At 42.5% G+C, this 21,032-nt stretch overlaps 1 protein-coding gene across 2 annotated transcripts in view; it reads right to left on the bottom strand.

Annotated features, from left to right (window-relative positions):
* Window positions 1-21,032, bottom strand: part of LOC146634818 (butyrophilin-like protein 2) — a 70,256-nt gene that overhangs the window by 44,369 nt on the left and 4,855 nt on the right. Inside the window, exons 2-6 of one of the 2 annotated variants that reach the window (XM_085378917.1) lie at window positions 6,397-6,744; window positions 5,058-5,390; window positions 4,879-4,977; window positions 3,563-3,883; window positions 1,616-1,945 (exon numbers count right to left, since the gene is read on the bottom strand). In XM_085378917.1, coding sequence (XP_085235043.1) covers window positions 1,616-1,945; window positions 3,563-3,883; window positions 4,879-4,977; window positions 5,058-5,390; window positions 6,397-6,744 — 1,431 coding nt within the window. Of the gene's footprint in view, window positions 1-1,615; window positions 1,946-3,562; window positions 3,885-4,878; window positions 4,978-5,057; window positions 5,391-6,396; window positions 6,745-21,032 lie in introns of those variants that run through there. The other variant, XM_085378952.1, reaches the window with a different exon arrangement.

A 21,032-nucleotide genomic window follows, 5' to 3' on the forward strand; every position in this document is an offset into this window, starting at 1 on the left:
ATACCCAAACCACCTCAACTGGCTCCTTTCGATGTAGAGGAGCAGCGGCTCTACTCTGAGCCCCTCTCAGATGGCTGAACTTCTCACCCCATCTCTAAGGGAGAGGCCAGCCCCCATTCAGAGGAAGCCCATTTCTCCCGCTTGTATCCGTGATCTCATTCTTTCGGTCACTACCCACATCCCGAGGGGATAAGTGAGGGTAGGGACATAGATCAACTGGTATACTGAGAGATTCACCTTTACACTCAGCTCTGTCGTCACCACAAAAGAGCAGTGCAACATCCGCATCACTGCAGCCACAACCAAGGCAGAGTGCATCACCTAGCAGCAACGATTTCAACGTATTGCTGGCTATGCGGACCAAGCTTTTGTAACGGTCGTATAACGATCGAATGGCCCATAGCAATGGGCCAAACACCCCATACTCCCGGAGCACCCCCCGACAGGACACTCTGAGGGACACGGTTGAATGCCTTCTCCAAGTTCACAAAACACATGTAGACTGGTTGGGTAAACTCCCATGCACTCTCAAGTATCTTTGAGAGGGTAAAGGGCTGGTCCAGAGTACCACATTCAGGACGAAAACCGCATTGTTCATCCTGTATCTGAGATTCGACTAACGGACGGACTCTCCTTTCCAACAGCCTGGCATAGACTTTCCCAGGGAGGCTGAGAAGTGCTATCCCGCTATACGTGGAACATACTCTCCGGTCCCCTTTCTTAAAGATGGGATCCAGCACCCCAGTATGCCAGTCCAGAGATACTCTGATCTCCACGCAACATTGTAGAGGTGTGGAGATCAAGACAGTCCTAAAAACATCCAGAGCCTTCAGGAACTCAGGGCGGACTTCATTTACCCCAGGGGCTCTGCTACCAAGGAGACAACATAGACATTAATATGTCTTAAAGTGGGAGATTAAAGAAATGATTCCAGGGCCCAAATCATGGAGACAAACATCAATCCACACTTCACTTTGTTTCATGTCTCTAAAGTGGGAATATTTCAGTGTGATGAACAAACGGCCTCCAACAAATGAAGCTGATTTCCTTTTCCTGTCTTTTCTCCAGCGGCCTCAGCTTCTTCCTCTTTCCCGTCTTCTTCTACAGACGCTCCTCTGTAGCTTCAAGCTGTTTCTCTTTACAAGGAGAGCTACAAACCTTTTCACCCAGCCACAAAGACCCCATGGGCTCCTCTGGATCATCACACTCAGCATTTTCACTTCACAATAAAAGCCTCATATTTATTGCTGCTCCACCCAGACATTTGACAACATCCAAATGACTGGATCAAAGTGTTTGAACGATCTCAGCAGCTTTAAAACTATTGATATTTATACAGTTAACAATGATTTGGACTAAACTAAAATATTGATTTGATTAAACCCAAATCATGCCAGAGGCTTTTATTTGAGGTTAGGATAATTTCGACTCCATTTTTGATCGTCTTCTTAGTCTGTTCATTTAAACGCACAGTTGCTCCACCTGACATTTTTAGCTTTTACATCAAAACTTCAAAGAATTTATTTTATTTGATTGAAGTGAAAATGGATTCAAACTAGAAGCTTTTAGAGAATAAACTCCTACATTACCTCTGACTTGTATCTACAGCACTGACCTCTGACTTTCAGCTCCACCTTTCTCTTCAGCAGGATGTTTCCCTCCTTGCTGTAGACGGTGCAGGTGTAGGTGTCTGTGTCCCAATCTGTGGGGTATTTCAGGGTCAGACTGAGGTCTCCAGTTTTCAGCAGGTCTTCATTCATCTTTGCTCGGTCTCTGTAAAACTGGTCCTGTTCTTCAGGCTGGTCAGAGCCGTTCTCATACACATAGACCTTCCAGTTGTATTTGTTCTCCTTCAACTCCACTTTAGCATCTTCAGGCAGGTAATGTGTGGTTTTGAAGGACAGCTGGACAGACTCCACCCCTGAATCCACCTCCACCTGGGGGGCTGAGAGGACAACAAAGCACAACATGAGCTTGGATGGAGACATTTGTGTTGACTCTAACAGGCTGAATGCTGCTGCTTCACTGGGAGCTCACTGTTAGATAGAAAGTGGTCAGTGTGAAGAGGAGACGCAGCAGAAAGATGAAGACTGACAGGAAGAAAGCAGTGAACAGACTGTTGGAGCTGCTGTTAGTGGGACAGGACTTTATTCAGTCTCTGAGGACCAGATTTGACTTGATGAAGCAGAGAAACACAGTCTGAGTGTTTCTGTCACACTCACTTCATCACACAGCTCAGTTTGACAACATTTGGAAGAATTTGATAGAAGCCTTCCTTTAGTAAAAGCACCAAGAAAACACCATGAAAACACCTCACTACACACAAAACTGCAGTACTGGCAAATTGTACATAAAGTATGAAAAGTCAAAGTACTTATTGTGCAGAAAAATGTTCCCATCAGTGTCTGTGGATCAATATTACTGCTGCACATGTTTAAGGCTGAGCTCATTTCAAATCCTTTCTATTGTGTTGAATCTGCAGTAATGCATCATATTCTATAAAATCATATGTTTGTAGTGGCTGTCCTGTGAGGACCACGTCTCTCTAAACAAACAGCTGTTAATGAGCTCACAAACACAGGCCTACAGCTGGATTTGAAAAAGTCCATTCAATAGAAAATCAACAGTCACAGCTGGATTCAAAGGCTTGAGCTCTGTGTGACATGGTTACCTGTCAGCATCTACAGGGGGATTCAAATATGAAGGAAACATGAAGGTGGTGCATTAGAAAAACTGCTGCTTTCAAGCAGAGCAACAAACTGTTTGAACTGATCCAACTTTATTAACACAGACAAAGATTTGTGCATCAGCTGCTGTTTGCTGCTATAGATATAATCCAGCTGATGTGGAGAACTACATGTGACACTGTGATGCAGCCATGAATCTGACTGATTTCTTTCCATTTTCAAAGGTTGATGCATCAGTTAAAGTCCTTAAAAAGCTCAGAAATAAAGAGAAAGGTTGGTTAAAGCAAAGAGAGGCACTGGCAGCATTTAAGACACTAAACAAGAGAAACAGATCAGAGAACATCAGACTGAATAAGTGGAATAAAGTGAAACAGAACTAACGCTCCCTAAGAATGGAGCTGTCAGAGGAAGAGAGCAGCAAACTGAAAGTCTCTGTTAGCTGCAGAGCTCTGAAACTTCACACAGCTTTGGATGATAACATGGAGAAAGGATGTGGAGATGTTCACACTTCTGCTAGAAATCATCTTCTAGTTATTGTGACTCAGATATGACTGATTATAGATGAGGACCAAAGAAGGTTGTTACTGAGATTTGAGCTGACTTAGCTTAGCCTGTGTTTCAGCCACATGCTAAACAAACACATGTTCAGAAACTAGAAGATGTTACCTTTCAGATGAAGTCTCACACATGAACTTTGCTCCTACAGTTCATCTGCTGAAGCTTTTACATTTGAGTGGAAATCAAAGAAAAACCAAAACAGCCACAAACATCAGACATGCTAACACTGTGACATTATTGGATGGAGCTGAGAGCTGAGACTGAACAACCATTATGAGTCTGACCTCTGACCTTGGACCTGTATCTACAGCACTGACCTCTGACGGTGAGCAGCACTTCTTTCATCATCAGGATGTTTCCCTCCCTGCTGTAGACGGTACAGGTGTAGGTGTTTGTATCTGTGGGGTATTTCAGGGTCAGACTGAGGTCTCCAGGTTCCAGAAAGTTTCTCTTCATCTTTGTTAGGCCTTTGTAATCCTTGTGCTGTTCTTCAGGCTGGTCAGAGCCGTTCTCATACACATGGACCTTGGTGTATGAACCAATCTTCCACTCCACTTTAGCATCTTCAGGGAGGCAAACTGTGGTTTTGCATGTAAGCTGCACAGACTCCACCCCTGAATCCACCTGCATCTTGTAACCTGAGAGGACAAAAAATCACAACATGATCTGTAGTAAAAGTTAACAATGATCATATATCTGGCCTCCTTAAAGTAAACTTATTTCTGTGCGGCAGTGTATTATTTGATTCCATTAATCAAAATATTTTGTCACATAAAAAACTGAACACACTGTTTCTCTTCTGGCTCTTGGCAAAGCCGATCGCACTTTTCTCTTCTCCCTTCCCTTATCTTCCCTGCTTAGTGTCTTGTGTCCTTGTCTAGTCTCGCCTATTTTCTCACTCTTTCCCCGGAACACTTTCTCACAGCCTGTTCTCTTAAAACTAAAAGAGGAATTATGGATTTGATCAACTGGTCCCTGAATGCAATTGACACCCTTTTCTCAACGAGAAGTCTGGGCTCGGGTGAGCCTGAGTGTTGAAGATATCTACCTATTCGGAACCATGATAACAGGGTTCTTGCTGATCGAAGCTGGCTTGGCCCTGGCTTATCGAAGATTAAAAAAAGCTGAACCTGTTCAAACCCCCACAAGGCTGCCCGCTGGGATTGAAACGATGGGACGAGTCGTGAGTTCGCAAAATGGGCACATTGAACACAGCACGGATAAGATCTTGGAGAAGTTTGAGACCACTGAGCAAAAATTGGATTACATCTTGAAGAAGCTTACAGCGGTCGTGAGTTCTCAGAATCTGCTCTTTGAGTGCAAGAATGATAACATCATGGAGAAGCTCACGGCTCTCCAACGGGAGATTGAGAGACCAGTGTCGGACTGCTAGAACAGCTTTGAAATTCATATGAGTTGTTCACACTAAAGTAAAAACCACAATCACTTCATGCGGCTACCACTCCAGCGCCATCTGTGGTCTCAAGGCTGGAGCTGAACAAAAACACCCTGATAATAGACTGTGCATAGACGGTTTCTTCCTATCCTACGCAAGGCCACCTGGGTTGGCCAGAGAGGACAGATGGTTTGAAAGAGGAGTGAAAGAATCCATTTAGTAGTAGGAGACACTCACCTGACATGAAATAATGCCGGAAATAAAATAAAAGACCTCCTGAAGCCACAAGGAGAACCAGGAGAACCAGGAGAGCTGTGGCCCAGGAAGGAAACCGTTCTGTGGAGAAACACAAAGAATGGATGACCTTTCACCTCAATCTACTATACTGACCTCTGAACTGCATCAATAGCACTGACCTTTGACCTGCAGCACTACTTTCTGTCTCAGGATGTCTTTGTCCCTGTAGATGGTGCAGATGTATCCTCCACTGTCTCTCTCTGTGGGGTATTTCAGGGTCAGACTGAGGTCTCCAGTTCTCAGCAGGTCTTTGTTCACTGTTGTTCGGTCTCTGTAAAGCTTGTCCTGTTTCTTAAAGTGGCCACTTCTGTTTGAATACACATGGACAACTATCTGCTCCAGGTCAGAGTGAGTCCACTCCACTGTGGTGTCCTCAGGCAGGTCAAGTGTTGTTTTGAAGGGCAGGATGACAGACTCTGATCCTTCTTCCACCTTCACCTCCACCTGCTGGTCTGAGAGGACAATAAACAACAATATCAGTTACATCTGTGGGTAACCCACAGAAAACCTCACTGGCCTCCGCCTGTTACAGGGGCCCACAGTCAGTACACTTTCCCACCATCACCCTACCTAGGCCCCAGTGGTAAACGTTTGCTGGCAGCATCAGTAGTCATGGTAAGTGAACTGACTATGTACATTCTTGACCTCTGGAACCTCTGTAAACAGTATTATAATGTAATAATTAAAATAATATTTTTTTTACTCATTTTGGGGAATTACAACTAAATTGAAGTAAATTCCTACAAACAAATGTGTTAATTTGTTCAAAATTTGGCACTTTGCAACATTACCAACTGGTGAGGTTTGGCTACACTGTCCCCAGTGTTCACAATAAGAACTGTGTCACGGTGTGTTAAAACCCCCACCAACAGACGACCACCTATGAGGAGTTCTTAGTGACTATAGGGAGGAGAAACTCTCTTTTAATTGGAAGAAACCCACAACACTTCCAACAGGCTCAGAGAAGGACAGCAAAATCCCGCTGAATGTGAAAGGAAAAAGAGACAGGACTGACTCAGACCATATGAGTAAGAAGGCGTGTACAACTCAGTGATGTTCAGGGAAGCCTGATCTTAAAGCAGAGATGGTTTCTGTCTCCTGAATCTAAACCTCTTTTTAGTGTGTATAACGTCTAACACCTGATCTGGTGTAGGATAAAATATTTGAAGTATTCATGTCAGCAGTCAACTGTCTTAGATAATCTTTGAATAATGTAATGTGTAAAACCTTACATTTTAAAAATCTACCCACATGGTTAGTACAGTTACTAGCTACACTCTAAATTTACACAACACACTGATACATACACATATCTGAGTAGTTCCTGACATGACCATAATAGTCACATCAGAACTGACTGGATGAAAATTCTCACTCTATTTCTGCTGCAGTTTCTAGGATTAAAGCTCAATATCTGTGAAGGAGCTTTGACCCGTACACAAGGTGTTTGAAGCTGACCTTTGACCTGAAGCTGTATGTCTCTCAGTCTCAGTTCTTCTCCTCCATCACTGATGGAGCAGGTGTAGTTGCTGCTGTCAGTCTTTATTGGTTTTCTCAGAGTGAGGCTGAAGTCTCCAGTGACCAGAGCATCAGGTCTCATCGATGTGCGCCCGCTGTAACGCTGGTTTTGTTCACTTAGATCATCTCCTCCCTCTCCTCGCGCATGAACAGATTTGGGATAAAGATCATTGCGAGTCCACCTTACTGCAGAGTCCTCTGGTATAAAACCTGAGTACTGACAGGGCAGAAGGACAGACATCTCCCCCTCATTTACCTCCACCACCACAGCCAGGGCATCCTGGGAAACTGGAAGAACACAATAAAACGAATTAAAAAAAAAAAAGAATGCTTGGACACTGCTAGGATAATGGAGAGGTTTTTGACGGGGCTCCCACACAAACGCAAAACAGACGGTGATGCCAAATAAAATCCAAACCAAGTTCCTTCCAAGCCAAAGACTAGAAAATACATTGGAGCATATCTTGCCTCACAGACAATTGCAGAGGAATTAATACTTCCCTGCACCATGGATATGGTTTCAACTATGATTGATGACACAGCAGCCAGCAAACTATGGGCTATTCCTTTGTCCAATAATACCATTGACAGGCGCATTTATGATATGTCAAAGCACAGAGGAGCAACTTAATGATAAGGTGAGTGACAGCCGCTTTTCTCTGCAGATTGATGAAGCGACTGACAGTAACAAAGACTGCTTACTGATAACATATGTCAAATTCATTGATGGAGATGAGATGAGGAAGCAATTGCTTTTCTACAAACAAGTTCCTGCCAGAGCCACTGCAGAAGATCTGCACAGACAGGGTGAAGGTAATGGCTGGGAAATGAAATGAAATGCAATGCGAGTGCTCATCAAGCACGTCTCCCCTAATGTGCAGTAGACGCACTGTGTGATACACTGTGAAGGACTGGCGTCTATACAGGAGAGTCCTAAGCTAAGTGACGCAATGACTGATGTCATCACCACAGTAAACTACATCAAAACACAACCAGTGAAAGCCCGGATACATTCTGCACTGTGTGACGAAACGGGCTCCGACCACACAGCCATTTTGTACCACAGTGAATCCCGATGGCTGTCACGTGGGAAGGTGCTGCCCAGGGTCTTTGAACTGCGAGATGTGATCTGCATCTTTTTGAAGGACGATGACAGTGATTTTGCCAACAAATTTAACTCTAAAAACTTTCTCATGAAACTGGCATACCTCAGTGACATGTTCCTTAAACTGAATGCAGTAGCGGTTTTTGATATGGGCGACATGGGCGGTTGATCGTGGTGGGCGCAGCATCACGGGCATCAGCAAAAAAAAGCTGCTCGTACTCTTGCTGCCTCAACATCATGCCAGCACATTTTGGGCACTGATCGATATTCTATCGCCCATTTGCTGAGAGTAAGGGCGCCCTCCGTTTGTGAGGTGTGCTTGCTACTGATGTGCGGATCGATATTGAAATATAGATTCTTCCGATATCAGTGATTTATGTTCTAGAATCGATTCTCATATTAAAATATCAATATTTTAGTACTTTGGGATAAATTTGTAGTTTATCATTAACAGTGTTGGGGAGTAACGGAATACATGTACCGCCGTTACGTATTTAAAATACAAAATATGAGTAACTGTATTCTGTTACAGTTACGGTTTAAAAAGGTTGTATTCAGAATACAGTTACTTTGCTGAAATAAAGGGATTACACAGCGGTATTTTGCTTTTCATATGTTAGGCTATGCCCTCTCTATTTTTGGTTTCCACGCCCCAAACAAAACACGCATTAAGAGCCTGGGTCTCAATCTCGCGGCCCATGTCACCCCTACTCGCATAATGACGTGAAGAAATATTTTTTAAAATTATTCACAAAAATGATTTAATATGAAGGCAATACGCAGAGTGTTACAGGTATAGCTCTAAAGAATGTAGCCTCATGGGTCAAGTCAAAGTAAACTTTATTGTCATCTCCGCTACAAACAGTCCAGCATATAGAGAGACGAGATGACGAGGCTCCAGTTACAGCAGTGCAAGTAAACAAACAATAAATATAAGAAGAGTAAGAAAATAAATATACACTTTAGGACCAGAGGCAAAGGGATCAATAACAATTTAAAATTTATATTTTACAGTTTGATGATTTAAAGTCTCACACAACCTGTGGAAAGGGGAGTGCTGCCTCCAAATAGAGCACATTTCATTCATAATGATGTAAATCCAAGCCCATTATGTATTCATGATTTGAATCCTGGGTTGTGTGAAATCCCAGAAATAAACCCTAGACAAAGTGAATCTGTGGACAAAGGTGTAGGTTTATTTGGCTATGTTGTGGTGATCCTCGAGTTGGGGGATTTGTGTTCATACTGGAGTGCAAAATTTAAACCAAGATGGACAAGAAAAGTTCAAAGCCATCAGGTGCTCAGTTTAGAGAAAAGAGAAAAGAAGACGAGGAGAAACGAGCAAAAGATACAGGTAAGCAGATGTGTGATTGGATAATGGCAGGTCATCCTGAACCAATCAGAATCAGAATACTTTATTAATCCCTGAGGAAATAATGTGGTTACAGTTGCTCCGAGAAGAAATGGTAAAAATAGCAACAGTAACAGACTAAACTCCAAACAATACATTATGTTACAGATTTAAGAAACAGCACTAATATATACAGATCACTCAATTATAAATATCAAGGATTAACAGAGGGGATTATAAATAAATATCAAGAAAATTGTCAAGAATATTACAGAGTAGAAAAGAGCGTGTATAAAAAGGGTGTAACTATTAACTATTTACTTTATCCTATTTGTCTGCCTTTTCATCTTTGGCTTTTTCTACCTCAAACACCTCTTCCTCTGAGCACTGCGGTCGGCGTTTGAGGAAAGAGGAGAAGAGTAAGGCCTTTGCCAGCAGAGGTGACGATGTTGGCTCAAGAGTCGGCAGTTAGTCTTGTAATCGGAAGGTTGCCGGTTTGAGCCCCAGCTTGGACAGTCTCGGTCGTTGTGTCCTTGGGCAAGACACTCCACCCACCGCCTACTGATGATGGCCAAAGGGGCCGATGGCACGATATGGTAGCCTCGCTTCTGTCAGTCTGCCCCAGGGCAGCTGTGGCTACAACTGTTGAATATTCTTAGACCGTAAAAAAACAACTACAGATAAAATAATTACACCATAAAAATGGTTTGATTTCCTGTTCTTTAAAAGACATAGTAGTTTATTTTATTGTAACCTGTAATATACTGCAGTTTACTTTTATTTGTTTAATTGTTTACAAGAGCCTTGAGGAGTGAAATAAATGGAGTTTATTTTAAAATATGCATCTGTGTGGTTGGAGGATGTGTTTGCGGGGGCAGGGGGCACGAAGGGCGGCCTAGCAAAAAAGGCTTGGGAACCAGTGAACTAACATATCAACATGAATATAGTTGGTGGTTTCAGCAGAAAATACCACACAGTTGGGTTTTGTACCACGTGTTCATGCCCCGGTTTTACATCTCACTCTCTAGAGGTCTGACTGACTGAGCAACATGCTCAAAAGCACGATCACCTCTAGTTTTAAAATCGGAGTGAAGAAAACCTACAGACCCTGGTTAGAGGATCATAGAGGCTGGCTGCTCTGATAAGGTTTCTAGAAGCTTTGCTATATAAGAAGAGCCTGTCTATGTAGGGCTCTGTGTGTTTTTGTTACTTTGTGTGTGTGTAATCTGTAAGGTGTTAAGGTTCAAATATTGAGGAAGGAGAGTACAAACAACCATGGTCCAGAAGAGCTTGGTCAAACAATTGATTTTATGAAATACACGCGTGGGAAGATCACTCCGTTCGCAGACAGCGCTGATCTCCGACTAATCAAAGCATAAGCAGATATTTTATACCATCAGGGCTTGAATTTAATGACGCCCCTTCAACGTCACAGATACACTTCATACATAGGTCACATCAAAACCACAATGACTTTTAACACAGTTTAAAAAGGAACATTGTCTCTGTCTTCATGGCAGATGTTTCCTGTCAAGCTTTTGACTGCCGCTTCTTCAAAACCCACAGTTACAAGCAAACATGATTAACCTCTCACCTATAAATGAACTCACTAACTGTCTGTGTCTCGTCCTTAAATGCTCTCTCATCTCACCCGTTGCACTTCTGACCTTTCACCAGAACAGAGGCTCATCCTTACATGTAATCCTCAGAATAACCTGCACTTAGACTCTGCTTTCGATTTCACTTCTGCAAAAGGCACACTCTGCAAACCTGAAATTTCCTGTCAGCCTGCAACTTAGTCTTTATGAAAGACACATACACTGTTTAAACATCTGAATGCAATATGAATGCTGTAGATTATATTATTAATGCAATGGTAATGATGATGATTATTAACAATAGCAGCCAAAAAATTTCCCTGATCTCCACAAAAGCAATGGTAGGAGAAACCATTAAAACTATTAATTAGATGGCCCAGAGGTAACAGAAAACAGAACTGATCCAAGCATTGAGCCCTAGGGAACTCCACGTACAAACGGTGCAGATGAGGACCATTCATTGATTAATATAAATTCTGAAGTATCTCTTTGATAGTATTAAGAAAACCATTTGAGAGCAGCACCAGTGACACCAACCCAGTTTTTTAATCTGTTAGTAAGAGTAAGAGTAGCATGATTTTTTTATTCTATTTTTTGCCTCCCTCTTCCCGTTCCACCACACCCACCCACACATGGAGGGCCTTGGGGTGCAGGGGAGGCATTGCTTTTCTGTCCCCTTCTGGCCGCCTGTGCCTCAATTTTATTCCACAACCTAGACATCCACATTACTCACACTCTCATTACACATACACATAGGGCCTTGGGGTTGGGCACGTTATATGGCGTCCAGAGGACGGTCCGTGTATTCAACCTCACCTCTGCTGCCACTGCCCACCTCTCAATTTTGAATGAGGGTTCTCGGTAGGAAGGTGCTGTCACCTGCTGCTCTCTGGAAGGAAGGCCGTCTGGTTGGGGGCTGGGACGTGGGGCTACCCTGCTACTGTGAAGCTGGAGGTGATCTGCTTGTCTCCACCCCAGGGAAAAGGGCAACATCTCCTGGGTCTAGGTGCGGTTTCCCCCTCTGGGGGCGAGGGTACCTGGACCTGGGATATAAAGTATGTTTGGGGGGTGAGAATGTGTGTACAGTGTCTATTTGTGTCTGTGTTTAAGTTGGGTGAGTGCTGAGTATTTGTATATGTGTGGAAGAGGGTGGGAATGCACGTTTGTATGTGTGTGTGCCTGTTTGTCTGTGTCTATGTCAGGTTGGGTCTTAGACTCCACCTCTCTTGTAACATCTCAGGCCCTCCAAAGTATGGAGGCCTATCTCCCCCAACCACACTCCCTGCCGGTGGCTGATGACCCATACCCCGATGGGTATTGGTGGTTCTTGGTGTCTGGGGCTGGGGCTGGGCGCTCAGGTATATACCGGCTCACTCCCAGTGGTTGCTTCCTAGTGGGGTCCGTAGCCCGTGGCTCGGTCGGGCCCCTTCCGGGGGTTGGGGGGCCCTCAGGCCTCTGGGCCTGGGGCTCAGTCCATTCTGGCACAGCTGGCTGCTGGCAGAGCCCTGGGCACAGCACTGCAGCCCCCTCTGGCTTCTACTCCGTAGCTGCTGGGTGACCCCTCATCTGGGGCTCTCCTCAGCTCTTCCCAGGAGGGTGGCACGGATGCCCCTCCGATGGTCCTCCTTGGGCTCTCGCATTCTGGGGCCACTGCATGTCTGGAGCCTGGATCTCCTCCATGCCTGCTTCATGCCCTGGGGGACAGGGCTATGGCTCCCCACACCCTCTAGCAGATTATTACATGAAGAAACCTTTTGAATACAAGCATGCTGATCCACACAGGTGTGCACATAGGTGTACACTGTTCAAAGACACAAACCACACCTTCCTTGGCTGCTTCCTCAAAGCAAAGAAAACCTCATTAAAGACATGAGACTGAACAGTTTTCTCTGGGAGGACAACACCAGACACAGAACTCTGTTAAAGGTTATTTGTGATTGGACAGTAGGTCCGACATTGCCAGAGAGTTTATAGATAAACTGAGACTAAAAGCTAAAGTCCAGGAGTACTCACGGCTTAGGATAGTTCAAAGAGACAGGCAGGAGAAAAGGGATCAAGAAATGCACATAAATACCCAGGATCCTGATCTCCAAAGATGGAAAACAGTTTAATTTTGAGCATATTTTGGTAAAACTATAGGTGGCAAAAGTACACACATTCTGTAGTTAAGTAGAAGTACAAATACTACTGTTAAAAAATACTGTATTTGTTGGATTATAAGGCGAACTGTCGATGAAGGGGTTTGTTTTCATACATAAGGCGGACTGGATTATAAGGTGCATTAAGCAAAACAAAACAGTCAGATAAGTCAAACTTTACTCAACTCATTCTTCTTGCTTCCTCCACTTATGCACCATTACCTCTATTCCCATGTTCAGTATATTAATGACTAACCTCTTGATTGTGGATGGCAAGGGCGATTCTAGATTTAGAGCTTTGGGGGTGCTGAGCACCCAGAGAGCTGCCCAGCCAGCCAAGATAAATCATAAGAATCTTAAATTCATCAAGTCTCTCTGTGCCTGGGTCCTCGTCACAAAACATGACATCACTGTTTTGTACATTTTAACACAATTTAATCCCAACATTTGTGAAAGAAAAGCAAAACACTTTTTTAAAGTCTGTAACAAAACCATCAAATCTGATAAAAGTTATTTAAATGCTGCTAAAGAAGAATGGATTGGAATAAAAAAAATTCAAACCTTAATTACTGGGGAAGAATAATGAGTGATGGTCATAGTGAGTAAAAAGTAAACTGAGGGCATTTTTTGGACAGAGATTCACTTTTAATGTGTCTGTATAATATAACACAGATACATAAAAAACACTCCCAAAACAGAATAAATTATTACAAATAAAAATCTTTACTGCAGACACTTATTTTACTAATTTAATCATACTAATTTTGTGTTGTAAGATTTATGAGTTTCATGCTTTCATAGTGGTGCTTGGGAGAGCTTGACATTTTTATCAGGTGGTCCACACTGTAAAAAGTGTGAGAAACACTGATAAGTGTATTTGTGCTTTTGGAAAACATTTAAAGCTGCTGCACAGAATCTTTGAAACAAGCTTAAAACATTTTTCGAATATAAACAGAGCATCTGCTTCTCTTTACAGCTCCTCACTCCACCAGGGCTGTTTGGCTCTTTCTGATAGTGCGCAAATGTGGTGCACGTATTGCGGCAGTCATACAGACAACTGGACGGTCCAAAAGTTAGCCTACCTATTACTGGCTGAGGTTTTAGTAGAGTTGTGGCTGAACCACATAAAAATATATCATTAATTTTAATCTCCCTGATCAACTATAATGTTATGTTGGAATGTTGTTAAAGAGGGTAAAAAATGTTTCAACCCAGTTTGTTTAGCAGATTCTGTATAGCAGCTTTAATATAGGGAGAACACAACTTCAGATTGTGAGTAAAATCAGGTTTTTTCTCTTTGTCAGTTTAACAATTTCTGCCTGTCACTGCTCCCTGTTTTCTTACCTGGTTCTTCCTGACCTTGTGCTTCTCCTCACGTTCCCTCTTTCCTCTCTCCCTCTTCGGACTGACAATCATACACAAATAGATTCAATTAGATGAAAAATTACATTAATATGAAAAAATACTATTAAGATCACTAACAAAAAGTCCTCTCTCAGTGTACTTTCAAACAAAAGGCAAATAACCAAACCACATGAACATCTAATAAAAGATATAAATATTGAAACATTGATCCAACATTATTCTTGATTGATGGATCATTTGATTTTACACTTTTACCTGAATGTGGCTCCTTTTTTAAAAAAAACAACAACTTCCTTATATCCATTATGAACCTGGCTGTCTGTCTGTACAAAAAAAAAAAAAGGTAAATGGCCTGTATTTGTATAGCGCTTTACTAGGACCCCAAAGTGCTTTACACATCCAGTCATCCACCCATTCACACACTAGTGCTGGCAAGCTACATTGTAGCCACAGCTGCCCTGGGGTGCACTGACATGTGTGCGCCCCAGGGTGGCCCCAAAACACAGACTAGGGGAGACAGAGCAACTAAGAAACACAGAACAATAACAGGGAGACACAGAGGGCAGCTAACTAAATACTTAGAAAACTAAAGAGAATATAAGAAAGCCAAACTAAGACACTAGACCGGGGGTCTGCAACCTTTAAGACCCAAAGAGCCATTTGGACCCGGCTTCCACGCAAAAGAAAACACTGGGAGCCACAAATACTTATTGACATCTAAAATGAAGATAACATTGTATATATTGTTTTTTACCTTTATGCTTTGTGTGAACAACTAAGGTGTGTTGCTTATGAAATCCATGAAGTGCTACAGAGAAAATTACATGTCATTTATGTAATTAACACATTTTGAACTCCTAAAGAAATATAGCAAAAGGAAACTCCCCACCAAATGGACTCCCCACCATTTGACCTTAGAACTGAAGAAGCTTCTCAGATGAGAGGTGAAAAGTCTTCAAGCAACTTAAAGAAGTCCAGACGCTTTTCTTTGCAAGCTCCTTTGACTTCAATGACCTGGAGAAGGGAGACTGAGAACCTTCACAAACATAACAAAAGGAAAGACACGCAGCTGAACTAAAATGATCCATGATCCAGAGAAAACATCGTCAGAAGAAAAGTTGATAAAATAAATTTAAAAAATTGTATTGTTTGATACATATGCGTACCGAACCAAAACCACTGTATCGAACGGTTCAATATCGATACAAGTATTGTTGCACCCCTACTAAATATGTATTTTACCTGGTTAATGTGTGTGGCGTTGTCTGCAGTGCCGCTTAGGGGACGCACCTGAGCGGCACCCGCAATCAGGCCTCGCGGCCTTAAAGTCTGTGCTATCTATGCTTCAATGTCCTGTTATATTTTAGATAGCAAGGAGCAGACGGCCGAGTTTATTAAACTCCACCGATACAGCTGGTGATGCAAATCTGAAGGCTAGACCAGCGGTCCCAAACCCCCGGGCCTCGGACCGGTAACGGTCCGTTAGTCGTTTGGTGTAGTGTGACTGCGTGTTGCTCTAAAGTGCATTTAAAACAAGGGAGAGCATGGTGCTGCTGCCAGCAGGTGTTAGCACGGCCCCTCCCGAGAACCCTCAATGTCTACATGGATTTAAAATTGAGAGGTGGGCACCGGCGCCAGAGGTAGGTTTGAATACACAGACCGTCCACTGGACGCCGTTAACGTGCCCACCCTCAAGGCCCTATATATATGTGTGCGTTATGAGAGTGTAAGTAATGTGGATGTCTAAGTTGTGAGCAGCACCAAGTTCGTGGGGGTGCACATCAGTGAGGACCTCTCCTGGACCACCAACACAGCATCACTGGCCAAGAAAGCACAACAGCGCCTCTACTTCCTGTGCAAACTCAAGCGGGCGTGTGCTCCACCACCCATCCTGATTACATTCTACAGAGGAACTATAGAAAATATCCTCTCCAGCTGCATCACTGTGTGGGGCGGTAGCTGCACTGACTATAACAGGAAAGCTCTACAACGCATTGTGAGAACAGCTGAGAGGATAGTTGGTGTACCACTCCCCTCCCTGCAAGACATTTACACCACTCACCTCACCCGCAAAGCCATCACAATTGTCAATGATGCAACCCACCCCACGCAATTTTACATTTCAGACACTTTGATAAGACTTCACATATCTCGTGCCAAAACTTCTGCACTTAATTTGTTGATATTCTAAAAATCTTTTCTTGTTGATCCCATATTGTGTAACTAGTCTGTCAAATGGAATAAATTCTGTTCCCTCTAATATATGTTCTAAGTATTTAATTCCTTTACAACTCCATTCTGGGAAATTAAACATATTATTGTTTTGTAATATGTCAAGGTTATTCCAGATAGGTGTACGTTTGCATGGGATTAATGAAGACTCCGTTATTTTTAGAAACTCCCACCATGCTGTCAGAGAAGAGCTGATGATGATGCTTTTAAAGCATTCATGTCTTTTGATGTTTGAGCTTATAAATGGTAGGTCTGAAATCTCTAGATCATTGCATAGTGCCTGTTCAACATCTAGCCAGGGCTCATCTAAGAAGGTACGTTTTAACCATCCTGAGATGTACTGAAGCCTGTTGGCTAAGAAGTATTGTTGAAAATGTTGAAAATAATCCTCCTCTATCCTTGGTTCTTTGTAGCGTTTTTAAGCTGATACACGGGGGTTTATCTTTCCAAAGGAATTTAGAAATATATGAATCCAGAGATCTGAACCAATCTTGTGATGGTTTGTAAGGGATCATTAAAAATAAGTAATTTATTTTTGGCAAGATCATCATTTTGATTGTGGCGACCCTTCCCATGAGTGATATGGGTAGAGATTTCCATCTAGTCAGATCGCCTTCTACTTTCTTTAGAAGTGGGATGTGGTTTAATTTAGTTAAGTCTGAAAGCTTAGGAGAGACATTAATACCTAAATATTTAATATTTCCGGATTGCAGTGGGGCAGAAGAAGAATTATGGAAGGAGCAGTTAATGGAAAGAACTGTAGATTTTGGCCAGTTAATTGAATAATCTGAGACACTTGAAAACCAGTTTATTAGAGTAATTACCTCAGAGAGGTTGGTTTGTGTGTTTTGCAGAAAAAGCACCACATCATCCGCATAGAGACTGATTTTATGTTCTATGTTCTTACATTTTATGCCCTTAATTGTTCTAGCCTGTCTAAATGCTGCTGCTAGAGGTTCGATAAAAATTGCAAAAAGTGAAGGGGAGAGTGGGCATCCCTGTCTGGTGCCCCTCAGGAGACAGAAGCTGGAGGATGTCTGGGGAATTATATAATATTCTTATCCAGTTTATGAAAGAGTTTCCAAAACCAAATTTGTGTGCAAATAAAAATTTCCAGTTAACTCTGTCAAATGATTTTTCTGCATCTAGAGATAATATTGTGCTTTCAATGTTTTTATTGTATGAGTAGTCTATTAAATTAAGTAATCTACGAGTGTTTGTTGAGGAGTGCCTACCTTTTATGAAACCAGTTTGGTCAGGTTGAATTAAGAAGGGGGTTATTTTCTCTAATCTCTTTGAGAGAGCTTTGCAGATTATTTTAAGGTCTACATTTAAAAGAGAAATTGGACGATAGCTTGAGGGAAATAAAGGGTCTTTGCTTGGTTGTAACAGGAGACTAATGTTGGCAGAATTCATATTTGGTGGTAGTCTGCCCTTTTCCTCGATTTCCTGCAACATGCTGTGGAATACTGGTGCCAGAATTGTCCAGAATTCTTTGTAGAATTCTGCAGGCAAGCCGTCTGGACCTGGAGCCTTATTATTGGGCATACTTATCAGGGCTTCCTGGAGTTCACGTGGCGTCAGTGGCGAATCCAGTGCCATTGCTTGACTGTCTAGTAATTTTGGAAGAGTTACGTTGTCAAGAAACAAATCAATTTCATTTTTAGATGGGTTTATTTGTGGTGAGTATAAAGTTTCATAGAAATCCCTAAAAATGTTGTTTATTCTTCCAGGGTCATATATTGTGTTCCCCGATAAATCTTTAGCAGCACATATAGTTGTTTTTTCTTTATTTATTTTTAACTGGTTTGCTAGAAATCGACCTGATTTGTTACTGTGTTCAAAATTCTGCAAGCGAAGTCTTTGTACAAGGAATTCTGTTTTTTTATTAATAGTTTCATTTAATTCTAGTTTTGTTTTGCGTATTTTGTTCAATGTTTCCTGATCTTGGTGGGACGCATAGGCTTCTTCTAAGGATTTGATGGTTTTTTCTAATTCCTGAATATTTTTGTTTTCTTCTTTCTTTTTGTGTGATGAGAAAGAAATTATTTTACCTTTCTGATTGGCTGATATTCCTGTAGGCCTACAAGCGTGTACGTTTGAAAGTGTGGGTAGATAGAGAGAGGTGAGTAGCCTAGGTCCGATAGAAGTGGATGTAGCTTTGGGTAATGAGAAAATGTATACTTTACTAATCCCCATAGAGAAATTCCTCTCTGTGCTTGCCGCACAGGGAGGAGAGGGGCGGGGCTACAGATGATTCTCTGGCTGGCTAGAGCAGCATCTAATAACCAGCTCGCGAAATAAAAACAAACCAACAAACACAAAAAACACCAGACATCATGTTTTTTCTAAATTCTATCACGCACATATACACTAAAAGTGAGGTGCGAGGGCCCTCGGTGCACCTGCTAGAACAGGCACATCCAAAGTCCGGCCCGCAGGTCAAATGCGGCCCGTATGCAAATTTCCACTGGCCCGCAGCCTCTGTCATAAAATCAATAATACGTGACCGGTCAGCACTGTTGACCACAGTATAAAATACAGACTTACAATAACGCTATTTTATATTTCACCTGAAGTTGGCAGTAGACTTATAGCCACACTATCTAGGTGTGACCCTTGTGCTTATTCTTTTTAAGCCCATTTCTAAAATGGCAAGTGTAACTAAAAAAAGGAAAGCTGGCAGTAGGGCTGGGCCATATTATACCATTCACGGTAATACCGGTATAATGTTAGGCAACGATAGGAAAATGAAATATCGCGATAGAATATGAGTAAAACGCGCATGCGCAGTGCCTTTGTTTTCATACGCACATGGCCGATTGTTGAGTGAAACAGATGAACCAGAATTGGTTTGTAAAAATGGTGCAACTTCAGTGATGTGGAACTGGTTTGGTGTTTGTCCGTCAGATACACGACAAAGCACATTTTTTTGCAGAACATGCAAGCGGCCGTCGTTATTATCGTATTTGTCGGACTAAGATGCTCTTAAATCTGGGAGTAATCTGGGTCCTAAACTCCGTATTCTTCAGGTCAAACGAACACTGCAGCATCACTAAGAGTTAAAAACTGTCTCAGTTCTTTCATCTTTAATAAAATGATCAGCATTGCTGCTTAACCAGGTGAAACTATGAAGTTTAACTTCCAGGCATCCATGAAAACATATATAATATTAATATTTAATTTGCTTGTCTTGTTATCACTTGCAGATGTTAGTGTCAGTGGGATGCAGATTATATGCAAATGACATTCAAGACTCAGCAGAGAAGCCCCGCCTCTCAGCCCCTCTCACACACAGTAAAAGAAAACAGGATTTAAACTGAAAAGCAAAAAGTGAAAAAAGAAAACTGAGTAAACAAATCTGTTTAAGGCTATGATCTTTTTAATGCTTGTATTTTATCTTTCCCTTAGGTTAATTGCTGAATTCTAAATTGCCCTTAGGTCTGAGTGTGAACGGTTGTCTGTCTCTGTGTTAGCCCAGCGTCAGGCTGGCAACCTAGAAAGGGTGTACCCTGCCTCTCTCCCTGTGGTAGCTGGGAAAGGATAAGCAGTCAAAGACTCATTGTTTTTGCAGCATATCCAGCTGTAGAACATGATAGAACATGGACCAGAAGGTTCTCAGTGGAACACATTTCTGACTGAGGATGGATCTTAACAGGGTAACACAGAAACATCAGCTGTGCCATGTAGGTAAGAATTACGAGAAAAAAGACCAGCTGATCCTTCTAAACAGAACTTTGCAGTCAATCCATCCAGTTTCCATGCAGATCATGGACATAAAGCAGCTCCAGGATGAAGAGTGTGAAAGAACTTCTTCCACTACAGTATTCATTACAGCACTGTGGCACTCCACAAACCCTCACACTGTCTCAATCCCTGTTTCCAGTTTGACTGAGAGAAGGCCTGAAGCTCAGCCAATCACAGGACAGGAAGTGATCAGCTGACACAGTGATTTGAAGCTGTCAGGGTGCGGCTGCTTCATGCAGGTGTGAAACTATGAGGAAGCTGAACGCCTCCTCTTTCCTCAGCAGTGATCTGTGGCAGTCTGCCATCATGTTTGGCTGCACACACTGAATGTGACTCACTGAAAAGTGCAGGATAAGCAGGTTAGTTTGCTGTACTGTGATGGATTTAAAGTAAAGAACAGTGTGTGACTGATCCACCGTGGCTGTGGATTCATAGTCAAAGTTAGCTTACATCAAGTGTAGCAGAGATTCATTAGAACTTTAGTTGATGATGCTGAGATTCACTGACTGAATTCCACCTTCATACCATCTAGTACAGGCACGTGCAGAGGGGGGGGCTGGAGGGGCTTGAGCACCCGCCCCTTTCCTGATGGGTGCCCAAAGTGCCCTTTTGTTGAGGCAACTTTTTTTTTTAAAAATATTATTATTATTTTTTTAATGTGTGTGTGCGTGCGGAGTCCTGTCTGTGCCCCTCAACAATAATATTTAACTATTAATCACAGTTTTGCTAAATAAAAGGATCTGGCTTGCATCAGTCACATGATCACATTTAACCAATGATCGCCCTTGACGGCAGAACGCGCTGGTTACGAGCCGGGAACGAGCTCACAAAGAGCACGCGCATTTTTAGCGGTCCGGAGCTGTAGGAGAAACACAAGTTAACTCAGAGACAAAGACTGATGCGACAAAACCAGTAAGTAGGTGTACAGCGCACACTGTAGTGTGTAGCACACAGGAGTATTAGCTTATTACGTACACGTTGGTAAGCTGTCTTGTTGCAACTGACGAACTGAAACAAACGAGCGTGCTGTGTGTGCAACA

Source organism: Diplotaxodon limnothrissa, linkage group LG3, assembly GCF_057381915.1.
Source record: "Diplotaxodon limnothrissa isolate DT_005_m linkage group LG3, D_limnothrissa_male_GT1.1, whole genome shotgun sequence".
Classification (NCBI taxonomy): Eukaryota; Metazoa; Chordata; class Actinopteri; order Cichliformes; family Cichlidae; genus Diplotaxodon; species Diplotaxodon limnothrissa.